The sequence below is a fragment of the Anomaloglossus baeobatrachus genome, chromosome 1 (assembly GCF_048569485.1).
Source record: "Anomaloglossus baeobatrachus isolate aAnoBae1 chromosome 1, aAnoBae1.hap1, whole genome shotgun sequence".
In the NCBI taxonomy this organism is placed as follows: Eukaryota; Metazoa; Chordata; class Amphibia; order Anura; family Aromobatidae; genus Anomaloglossus; species Anomaloglossus baeobatrachus.
Genome location: NC_134353.1, coordinates 743,762,512 through 743,775,002, shown reverse-complemented (window position 1 = coordinate 743,775,002; position 12,491 = coordinate 743,762,512). Strand labels below are relative to the sequence as shown.

General features: G+C 42.7%; 1 protein-coding gene across 2 annotated transcripts in view; it reads left to right on the top strand.

Annotated features, from left to right (window-relative positions):
• Positions 1–12,491, top strand: part of KNTC1 (kinetochore associated 1) — a 371,840-nt gene that overhangs the window by 110,983 nt on the left and 248,366 nt on the right. The window contains exons 9-15 of one of the 2 annotated variants that reach the window (XM_075323096.1): positions 5,316–5,409; positions 7,001–7,053; positions 7,134–7,249; positions 7,361–7,415; positions 9,558–9,656; positions 10,207–10,250; positions 10,745–10,810. In XM_075323096.1, coding sequence (XP_075179211.1) covers positions 5,316–5,409; positions 7,001–7,053; positions 7,134–7,249; positions 7,361–7,415; positions 9,558–9,656; positions 10,207–10,250; positions 10,745–10,810 — 527 coding nt within the window. Of the gene's footprint in view, positions 1–5,315; positions 5,410–7,000; positions 7,054–7,133; positions 7,250–7,360; positions 7,422–9,557; positions 9,657–10,206; positions 10,251–10,744; positions 10,811–12,491 lie in introns of both variants that reach the window. The other variant, XM_075323086.1, reaches the window with a different exon arrangement.

Genomic DNA, 12,491 nt, shown 5'->3' with positions numbered 1-12,491 from the left:
GTTAGGATGAGTGGCCTACAGGACTGCCAGGCGCAAGAGGACTTGGGTCCTGACAGTGCTACTGCTGCCATATCTTCATCCTCATCAGATGAGGAGTTTAACTTTAACAAGTATTTGGATGACATGTAGCAGGCAAAGTGTTGCCGCAAGGAAAAAAATTTCACTCCATCTCCTATAGCAAGCAGATTGACCACATTTCAGCAAAATTTTTCACTTGCTCTCAAAGAAATAGAAAAATTCAACCGTTCATCAAAATTGACTGTGCATGAGGCAATTCCTTTATACGCGGAAATTGTTAGAGATGTTGCCCATGTGGTTATGGCTTTGCCTCCAACCCAAGTTAGTGTAGAAAGGTTGTTCTCTAGCCTTAAAATTATTAGGTCAGATTTTAAGTCATCTATGAAGGAGGATCTGATGGAGGCAATTCTATTTCTTAGAACAAATTCATAGACTGCACAAATGTTATTTAGTATATTTTTGTTGAAAACTGTTTTTTTGCCACTTACATAGTTTATTACACAGTGTTATATATTATTTACACTATATATTATAATCTATATTACATAGGGTATTACATATTTACAATTTATTAGTGTTTGTGTTCTAAAGTTGTATTCCAATAAATATATTTTATTTTCTATCTAAATACCTTGATTACTGTACCATACAACTGATTAAATGTCTGATGTTTACATTGTACTACAATAAATTTTTCACTTAAATATAAGTAATATATGTGGGAATCGGAGTCGGTGCAAGGGAAATAGAGGAGTCTGAGTCGCGGGTTAGGTTTACCGACGCCACAGCCCTGGTACAGACCAAAAGTTTGGATACACCACCTCAATCAAACAGTTTTCTTTATTTTCATGACTATGAAAATTGTAGATTCACATCGAAGCCATCAAAACTATGAATTTGCACATGTGGAATGAAACACTTAACAAAAAATTGTGAAACAGCCGAAAATATGTCTTATACTCTAGGTTCTTTAATGTAGCCACCTCTTGCTTTGATTATTGCTTTGCACACTTTTGGCATTCTCTTGATGAGCTTCAAGAGGTAGTCACTGGAAATAGTTTTCACTTCACAGGTGTGCCCTGTCAGGTTTAATAAGTGGGATTTCTTGCCTTATAAATGGGGTTGGGACCATCAGTTGTGTTGTGCAGAAGTCTGGTGGATACACAGCTGATAGTCCTACTGAATAGACTGTTAGAATTTGTATTATGGCAAGAAAAAAGCAGCTAAATAAAGAAAAACGAGTGGCCATCATTACTTTAAGAAATGAAGGTCAGTCAGTCCGAAAAATTGAGAAAACTTTGAAAGTGTCCCCAAGTGTAGTGGCAAAAACCATCAAACACTACAAAGAAACTGACTCACATGAGGACCGTCCCAGGAAAGGAAGACCAAGAGTCACTTCTGTTGTGGAGGATAAGTTTATCCGAGTCACCAGCCTCAGAAATCGCAGGTTAACAGCAGCTCTGATTAGAGACCAGGTCAGAAACACCGAGATCTAGCAGCAGACACATCCCTAGAGCAACTGTTAAAAGGAGACTGTGTGCAGCAGGCCTTCATGGTAAAATAGCTGCTAGGAAACCACTGCTAAGGACAGGCAACAAGCAGAAGAGACTTGTTTGGGCTAAACAACACAAGGAATGGACATTAGACCAGTGGAAATCTGTGGTTTTGTCTGATGAGTCCAAATTTGAGATCTTTGGATCCAACCACCATGTCTTTGTGCGACGCAGAAAAGGTGAAAGGATGTACTCTACATGCCTGGTTCCCATTGTGAAGCATGGAGGAAGAGGTGTGATGGTGTGGGGGTGCTTTGCTGGTGACACTGTTGGGGATTTATTCAAAATTCAAGGCATATTGAACCAGCATGGCTACCACAGCATCTTGCAGCGGCATGGTATTCCATCCGGTTTGTGTTTAGTTGGACCATCATTTATTTTTCAACAGGACAATGACCCTAAACACCTCCAGGCTGTGTAAGGGCTATTTGACTAAGAAGGAGAGTGATGGGGTGCTACGCCAGATGACCTGGCCTCCTCACTCACCAGACCTGAACCCAATTGAGATGATTTGGGGTGAGCTGGACCACAGATTTAAAGCAAAAGGGCCAACAAGTGCTAAGCATCTCTGGGAACTCCTTCAAGACTGTTGGAAAACCATTTCCGGTGACTACCTCTTGAATCTCACCAAGAGTGTGCAAAGCAGTAATCAAAGCAAAAGGTGGTTACTTTGAAGAACCTAGAATATAAGACATATTTTGAGTTGTTTCAGTATTTCATTCCACATGTGTTAATTCATACTTTTTATGCCTTCAATGTGAATCTACAATTTTCAGAGTCATGAAAATAAAGAAAACTCTTTGAATGAGAAGGTGTGTCCAAACTTTTACTGTACATACATTAAATACATACATACATACATACATACATACATCAGCAAAAACATAGCATTGAAACTCTATTCTGAGCAAAACACAAAATATAAGCTTAAATGCCCAAAATGACAGTTCAAACCAAGCACATGTACTCCCTTAGTGTCACTAAGCAGTTCAGCGCACCTTCCAGCCTATTTGTTTCCCATCTATTTCCACCCTCCCTTCGCTTCTGTAAAGCTAGGGCTTTGGGTCAATGAAGAGAAAGGCAGAGATGGATGTCAAACAAATAGATGGGAAGATGCATTGAAAGGTTTGGCCATGTCAAGGGTATACTTGTGCTTGAGTTCTTGTGCTTGGATAGAAGAGTCATTTTGTGTTGACATACTCCCTTTACTAGTGTAGAGCTCTTAAAGGGAAGGTATCGCGGTTTTTTATTTTTGTATTAAAAATAGAGATTATGAAATCAAGTATTTCTAATACAAAATGAAAATCGCAGCTTATTTAGTTTTTATGTAATTCTTATGTTACTAGAGGCACTGGGGGCTGCCATGCTGGATTTGCCTTGTGTGTAACGACAGTAACTCCTTCCTTTATGGCAGCCCCTGTGCATAGACTCTGATAGTCGGGCTCCGACCCCTTGCCATATGTTACAGTGGGCGTCTGCTGTGACGTGGACGCGCCCCCTGGGCTGTCCAGAACACAAGAGGGAGGAGTTCAGCGCCATTATTGTGGAGCTCACAGCGTGTGCTGTTTGCTCCTTTTTACCCCTGTCAACCGCCGGGATGTGTGAGAACGGGCCGCCTCCCCTCCCGTCCCCTCCTTACTGTCTCCGATGACATCCCATCCTTCCATTCTCCCCAGCCCCTGCTCTGCCCCAGCTACTGCCGCTGCCGTTACCGTCTCCAATGACACCCCCCTCCCTCCGTTCTCCCAAGTCCCCGCTCTGCCCGCTGCCGCAGCTCCCCCAGCTCTGCCCGCCGCCGCTGTGTGTGTGTGTGTGTGTGTGTGTGTGTGTGTGTGTGTGCGCGCGCGCGATTGTACAGGTATGTGCGATATCGTGAGTGTGTGTGAGTGTATGCGATCGGATGTGTGAGTGTATGCGATCGGATGTGTGAGTGTATGCGATCGGATGTGTGAGTGTATGCGATCAGATGTGTGAGTGTATGCGATCGGATGTGTGAAATGTCGGCCGGACGCAGGGGAGGATGGCATGCAGCACAGCTGCCTGGAGCGCCCACCGGAGGTCACAGGGAGGAATGATGTGAAAGGTGTGTGTGTGTGTGTGTGTGTGTGTGTGTGTGTGTGTGTGTGTGTGTGTGTGTGTGTGGCACAAGGTCCCCATCAGGGGTGATTGTGTGTGTATGTGCACGCGCGCGCCACTGCATGTGAGTACCTGTGTGTGTACCGGTGATACTGTCTGCAGGGTTGTGTATCTAATCCTATCCTTTGTGATTGTCTGCTGAGCTGTGTATCTAATCCTCTCCTGTGTGATACGGTCTGCTGAGCTGTGTATCTAATCCTATCCTGTGTGATACTGTCTGCTGAGCCGTGTATCTAATCCTGTCCTGAGTGATGCTGTCTGCTGAGCTGTGTATCTAATCCTCTCCTGTGTGATACTGTCTGCTGAGCTGTGTATCTAATCCTCTCCTGTGTGATACTGTCTGCTGAGCCGTGTATCTAATCCTGTCCTGGGTGATGCTGTCTGCTGAGCCGTGTATCTAATCCTCTCCTGTGTGATACTGTCTGCTGAGCCGTATATCTAATCCTGTCCTGGGTGATGCTGTCTGCTGAGCTGTGTATCTAATCCCCTCCTGTGTAATGCTGTCTGCTGAGCCGTGTATCTAATCCTATCCTGTGTGATACTGTCTGCTGGGCTGTGTATCTAATCCTCTCCTGTGTGATACTGTCTGCTGAGCTGTGTATCTAATCCTACCCTCTGTGATACTGTCTGCTGAGTCGTGTATCTAATCCTGTCCTGGGTGATACTGTCTGCTGAGCTGTGTATTTAATCCTATCCTGTGTGATACTGTCTGCTGAGCCGTGTAACTAATCCTGTCCTGGGTGATGCTGTCTGCTGAGCCGTGTATCTAATCCTCTCCTGTGTGATACTGTCTGCTGAGCTGTGTATCTAATCCTATCCTTTGTGATACTGTCTGCTGAGCTGTGTATCTAATCCTATCCTGTGTGATACTGTCTGCTGTCCTTGGTGACACTTTAGGCATTTCTGGTCACCAGGAAAATGGCTGTGCATTGTGTCCCTACATGTCATTCTCTGTTATCTGTTGTAAACACTCAGATTAGGAGGGGGGAGGCGACATCACACACAGGAGAGCAGACTCCTCCCACTTTACGGCAGGCTGTAATCTGAGCTTTTTATACAGTGGAAATTCAGTAGGATTTCAGAAGCTGCTCCCCCTAGTGTTTAACAGTGGAAAATATCAAACTTTTTAATTTTTTTTTATATTTTGGACAATTAAAAAAAAAAAATAATATTTAAACAAAACATTTAAACATTATTACTTTACATTTTTTTCAGTTATTATTTTTTTTTTTTTGACGATACCTTCCCTTGAAAGCTCTTTAATGCCTCTCCACTAGGATCACCTGGGTGATGAAGTACAGCTATATTTTGCAAGTGAGCAGTGAACCCTGCGACTGCAAAAGCACTACAATACAGCAGTCGGAAGCGTATAGAAAGTTTTTTTTACATTTTAGTACTGACAGTTTATTTACAATAGTTTTCCTACATCTGTGTCCAGTATAAGCAGCATATATTCATATTTTATGGCAGTCATTCGGCATAATAAGAATAGTTGTATTACTGTAACATTTCATCAGTGCCGTTCTGTATGGAGAAAAAAAAAGTCCAAAAACTTTGCACTTACTTTACACAAATGTTGAATTCTTTTATGTCATTTGTTCCCACTAGGGAAGAGGTGACTATACTCTCTCAAAATGGAAGATGGACCCTGTACAAAACCACATTGCAGTTCAAAATCTTGCTGATTCTGGGATGATTCAAGGTAAAGATATTCTGCTGCTCACACGTAGTCTGATCCTGCTTGATGACATTATTTTCTGATTTTTCTTTTTTAAATTTGGAAGCTCATAAAATCTCATGATAATGCCCACACACAGCCAGCATTAGCATTTTTTTATATAAACATATCTTTATTAAATTATAAAAGAAGTACTGTGTTTTCAGATTGTAAGACGCACTTTTCCCCCCCAAATTTAAGGGGGTGCGCCTTAGAAAACTGATATGGCTTACCAGGTCAGCGGTGGTTGAGTGGGGTCATAGTAGGTAGGATTACAGGAGGAGCTTGGGGGTGTCCCGGCGGGCACCATTGACCTAGGGGCGGGCTGTGGGGTTGTCAAGGCAGCGGGTACATTGAGCTGACTGCGGGCTTCATTAAATCGCCAGCGGTTGACACAATGGACTTCATGAAAATGTAGGTGGCACGTACGCAGCTTGACGCGATTGATTTCAAGAAAATGGTCGTGCAGTCCTATCTGCACAAATGCGGCCTCTGCGGCTATTTTCTCGAAGTGCATCTTGTCAACTGCAGGTGTGTGAACGATGCCCGCAGTCATATCAATGGCACCTGATGCTGAGACTCTCCATCCTGTGACCCTCCTCAGTCGCTTCTCTGCAGTGTCACCCCCGCAGACTGCCAGCATGTCAATGACGTCCGCCGCTGCGATGCGTCTGCCGCGACACCCCGAGCCCGCAGTATTGCCAACCCTCCTGAGCCGCAACACCTCTACGTCTGAGCCCAGAGCATCGCCCTGCCTCCTATGACCTTCCTGAGTCACTCTACCACCGCCACTCTCACCTGGTGAGCATTAGGATTAAGACGCACTAGGATTATAAGACGACCCTCATTTTAAGATTAAAAAATATTTTTTTTTTATTTTCCTCCTCTAAATTTGGGGTGCGTCTTATAATCTGGTGCGTCTTATAAAACGAAAAATGTGGTAACACAGGCATAAGACACTAAGTGTGACAGAATCGAACTCCATAACAGAGTAAGAAGGCAACATCAACATAAGCTGCTGGGAGCAATAAGAAACGCTATATTTTGACATACAAGTTGGTATCCATTCCAAAACAAGAGCGATAGTTACACTCTAATAAAGAATACATCTACAATACCAACCAAATAAAGAATCAAGAGTAAGAAAGGGGATAAAAGAAAGGGAGAAAGATAAAGAGAGTATGATGGATGAGGCAAAGGATGGGAATGCGTATTAATTCTGCCAGCACTAGCTTTGGACACATTAACTGATTTGTTACATATCGAGAGGGAGGTATTACTTTCAAAATACTTCTCTTCACTGTATGATTTCCGCTTCATAATGAAAGATATGATCCCAAAACACATTGCAGTTGAGATATATTAGTAACTTACTATGTCACGTTTTTACCCTTTTTTAATTGTCTATTTATATAATTCAAATTTATATATACTTTCTATACTCATGGACCATATTTCTTCGCCACATCCATAAGGGTGATCTTTGATCTCCCCATTTTTTCTTTACTGTATGATGAAGCAATGCTGTAACACAATATGTTTTACATTTCTAAATAATGAACTTTATTTGTCTAAGGTGCAAAAAAACTTCAAATTCTTGACAACTTGCTGTTTGTTTTGGATGAAGAGGTAAGTAATAAACTATTTTGTTCAGACCGCATTTAAAGTTATGTTTTATCTAATTTCTTACAGTATTTTTGTTTTTTTAGGGGATTTTGAGTGTTTGGGACGTTTACACGTTGGTTTTGGTGTGGGACTGGCCTTCTTGTCATTTGTCCGATTTTTTGTTAACAACAGAGGGAGATTCTTCATCTTCTGTTACCAGGTATTCATTTAGTTCTATATATTTAATATTACTGTTAGACTCATTATTGTTCCATCATGTTAATGCCACGTTCTAATAATATGCAATATATTTATTTTTTTCTTCCTGTAGGCAAAGAGATACTAACCTTAAACTGATAGCTTTGACATTTCCCAATGAAAAACAGGTAAATGTAAGTTCAGTTCATTTGTAATACGGAGATGCATTGGTTGTTCGTAATTTCTGCGCAAAATGAGGTAATAAATATAATAAAATAGGATATGTAAAAGTTTTAAACCTGAAAAATTTGCTTTGTACACTGGATCCCTGTTACTTCTGCTGCAACAACTGACCTGCAATTATGACGTGACCCATGTATAAAGGGTTATGTTTGGCGGACATGGTGATATTCAACATGATCCATTTTTTCATATCTATAGTGTTGGTCCAAAGTGAGAGCCGTTAGCACTAGACCTTCATATGACATTTGTGGACATTTCATGTATCAAGCTGAAATCCTGACAAGCCTCCTGATGATCCCGCTTTCTCATCTGTGTGGGGGGAGAAACGCATAGAGGCGGATATGGTCTGAAATTTGTTCTGACTGTATATTTTTTCACTGTTATTTTATTAATTCTGAAATTACTTGTGTAGCGCCCCTCGGGGCAGGTTGCATTTAACCTACTCATCACCGGGCCGTCGACTGTCGTTGTCACGTGCGGCTTAGCCCGACTCCGTTGCCCCGAGGCGTACTGAAGATTGCAAGGGAGCGATGATGGGGGTAGTTGTGAGGGGTTTGTCGTGATGCCACCTGTGGTGTTAGGCCAGGGAATGGGCCGCCGCTGCTGTCGCCGTCCTCCATGGCAGATGGTAGTAGCAACCAGGGATGGTATCGCTCTCCACAGCTAGAGCGGGCCCCGGGGAGGATGATGAGGGGAGTAGTAAAGGCAGCGGGGAGCAGCAGTATGGTTAATAGAGTCAGAGTCTATAGCTGCGGTTCCAGGTTGTTTACTCACTTTTGTACCGTGCCGCTCACCCAGGTAATACCGGTCACTTGTTATGATGGGCTCCGTCGAACCCGAATCCCTTTAGAGATCAGCCCGGTTTGGTGTTCGGTGGGATTCTCCTTGTAACGCCTGTCTGTGGATCCCCTGGCTTGAAGCTATGAGAGGACCTTGGGTTTCACGAGATGTACTCTTGTCCCTATATGCAGGTGCTGCGGTTCTGATGTGGGGTCTGGCATGAAGCGAGGCCCTGGATCCTATGTGGCACTGTGCTGTCAGGCGCTGTGTGGTCAGGGAGGCTTGAAACCGTCCCCGTCCAGGCAGATTCTGGAAAACCAACATGAAGTATGATCTTCCTTAGGGTCCTGGCGCCCTGTGTGGCGTCGGCTCCATGGGGAGCAGAGCTCCCTCTTCCCCCGGCAACCGTTGTGAACTTCTCCTCCTTCCCACCAGAGCACCTCTATATGCGATTGCTCCGCTGCTCTCCTGCTGGAGAACTCCACTAACTGCTGTGTTGGCTCCTGACTTCCCCTGCTGGCTGCATCTCCCCCTCCCAGATTCTCGGCTACTGGGACTGGGGCCCCAGTTGAGGGCATCCTGTAAATGCCTCTGTCGGCGACCCCTTTATTACCCTACTCTTGCCCAGTCCCCAGTGGGAACAGGGCAACTTAATGTGTATTGAGTATGTAATGTGGTGAAACCGGGATTGATTTCCTCCGGAACCGGGTTTAGCATTACACCCAAAGTTGGGTGCAATTCTCTGTGGCGACTGAAGCCTCAGGGGCGCCACACTTGCGTATCATGTTGACACTGTTGGGTTACAAATACATGTGTCTTTGTGGAAATTTGCTATGTTAACCATGTTTTGTGGTATGCATTTTGTCTTACTATTGTGCTCCATCCCCTTCTGATGTATCTTTATCCTCCTGCCTTTACCTGCATTTGAGTAATAGGGTCAGTGAGAGTAAACCTTTGAGGAACAGTGGCACCAATTCTATGGTTTAGGGTGTTTTCACTCCGTGGTTAGGAAGGTGACAGTTTTTTGATGGTTAACTTAGGCCCTTATCACCTCCTTGTTATTGGTGAGACTGCATACGTTTGTCGTTTTTCCAAAAATTTGTTATATTGTCTGAATTTTCTATCTTTGTCTTAGGGGTACTAGTTTTTGTCATCTTTTACTTTTTTTATACTTACCAATAAAGGTTATGTTTTAATATAGCTTGGGGTAATATTTGTGGTTTAATATTATGTGACCCCGGGCAAAATGTCCATTTAATGTTTTTGATATGAAAAATTACCCAATTTTTGTCTTCTTTGATCTTCAGATGAGAAGCCTTGCAGTGTATTCGTTGCCTACAATGAATCACTTATATTCAATTGAAGTTTCAGATATATGCGCCCTTGTTCAAATTGGTATCACTATGGTAAGTCTTTTTTTGTTGAGTTTTCAGAATATATGCTTCAGTGAGGGCCAGCAAAGCTTTAAATGTGTCTCTGCTTCTCTCTTGTAAGATACGTATCTGTATGCAATAATAAAAAAAATAGATAAATATATATATATATATATATATATATATATATATATATATATATATACTTATTAATAAAATATGTACCTATAGATATAATATGTCACAAAGAGGAGTAGTAACTGGGCTATTGGGTATCTATGCTCTCACTTCTTCCGCTTGCCCGACATTCTTCATGGAAAGTAAAAGCACGTCCGTCCAATAGTGTCTGCTGATTGTACCGGGCTTGCGTGGCATTGTTATGAAGCCCGGCAGACGTAGTGCCGACAACTCCTTTAATTAAAGTAGATTATGTGTTCATTTTTTTAGTGCCAGATTGTTCGTTTTTGTGTAGATTACATAATTATACAGTTTTACTGATAAATTGTAGGATTGTTTATTGAAAACAGTTTTACCATTTAACTTTTCATTCATGCCATTTACGTTTATTTTTTTTTTGTGTTAGGACACAATCTATATTCTTGAGGGAATTTATGACAGCCACGAAAGGTAAATAGTGTTATTAACACCTTAAAGGGAACCTGTCAGGTCCCTTATGTGCTCTAACCTACAAGCAGGGTGATGTGTGGCTTAGAAATCCCTTCCTACCCATCCCTGTGTTGTAATATTGTGTAATATGAATTTATAAAAAAAGCTTTATAACTTACGTGTTCCCTATGTAAGTAAGCAGAGGGCCGTGGGCTTTTGCATGCTTTCCATGGTATCACGCCCCTGTCCCTTTTAGCAGACTTGAGGGCTGATGGGCACCTGAACGAATGCCCGGGCCAGAACGTAATGCATTTTAGAAGTTAACCTCAGCTGCAGCACTGAGCTTTGCTGTAAAAAAGCAATGCAAGCTATGTAATCTAACCCTGTTTGGAGCGTGCTCAGCTTCTGAACCCGCTCAAAGAAACCTCACACACTCCATGATGAAGTGACATAGATTAAGGTGTTCATTTCTCAACTTTATGCTTTATGTTCATGTTAATGATAATTTTTTACAGATCTTCTGACTCTCCAGTCACTGTCCTTGCAATGAGGTGCTTAACGGAGGCTTTACCGGAGAACAGGTACATGCACATATAGAAAAATGTCTAGCAAACATGTTTTGTCCATAGAAACAATTATGCAGTAGATATAAAATGTCTGCACACTCCTTTTAAAATTATAGGGTTTTGTCATATAAAAAGAATTATACCAAGAATAATGATTTCAGAACTCTTTCATCTTTAAAGGGGTTGTCCAGTCTAAAATAATGCGGGCGTCACACGAGACAATCTATCGTGCGATGCATCGTCGGGGGTCACGGTTTTCGTGACGCACATCCGGCATCGTTTGCGACGTCGTTTCGTGTGACACCTCCAAGCGACGCTGAATCGGTCACAAATCATCAGTCGTGTACACGTTGCTTATTTTTAAAAAATCGTTTATTTTTCATGGCGCCGGTTGTTCATCGTTCCCGGGGCAGCACACATTGCTCCGTGTAACACCCCGGGAACGATAACTCAGCTTTCCTGCGTCCCGTGGCACCTGCCGGCTATGCGGAAGGAAGGAGGTGGGCGGGATGTTTACGTCCCGCTCATCTCCGCCCCTCCGCTTCTATTGGCCGGCGGCTATGTGACGTCGCTGTGACGCCAAACGTCCCTCTTCCATCAGGAAGAGGATGGTCGCCGCCCTCAGCGAGGTCGCTCAACAGGTAAGTACGGGTGACGGCGGTTTAACGACTTTGTGCGACACGGGCAGCGATTTGCCCGTGACGCACAAATGACGGGGGCGGGTACGATCGCTCGTGCGATCGCACCGTGTGACGCCCGCATTAGTCTACAGTCAGTGTATATGAATCCTCCCAGCGCACATAGAACCCGAGTGGTAGGCATGGCCTCACTCAATACAAGCGTATGGAATGGGCGCATCTGAATTTAGGCTCACCCTCTAGTTGAGTTCTGGCCAGGAACTGGCGAATCCTCATAGCGCACAATGCGTGCGCTGGGAAGATTCAGAATTCTACAGTCATATAGTGACTGCAGAGTTATCATTTTAGAACAGATAACCCCTTTAATGTTACCTATAAAATGTGCAATTCAATTGAAAAATAAACTGAAAACTTTTCTGGTGGAAAAATAAAGAACTAAAATAATGTGATTGTATAATTATGCATATCTTTAACCCTATGACCTATGATGTACTGGTACGTCATAGGTCATGTCCCCTGCTTTCTTGTGGGCTCGCTCAGCGTTTGATCAGCGTAGGGATCCGTTTTTCTCAGAGATAGAGAATAATAATAATAAAAAAGTTTTACCGTCTTCTCTATTCTGTCAGTCCTTGAAAATCGGATAGCACTCTGATGTCATCCAAGTGAAGCCTGATTTAAATGTTGTTGTTTTTTTAAACGGCCTCATAGATTTGAATGGTCGAGTGCCATCCCATCTCTCGAAGGCAAAGCGTGCATGTTGTAATTATTTTTCTCAGATCACTAGGTGTGATGAATAAATTGACAATCGAACATGTGCATTACCTAATTGAATAACATTGGTCCAAGTGCAATCCAATTTTTTGACTGATATTATTCGGACTGAAAATATGGTTGTCTGCATAAGCCACTAATGTGATTGGCTAATTCTGACTACAACCACATCCTCAATTATAGGAGGGTGTTCACTCTTACGCAACCACATTATTTGAGTTTATTTGGTTTTACACTTATAATTTTTTGGGTTTGTTTCTTGGTGGATTTGTACAGATTATGGTTGA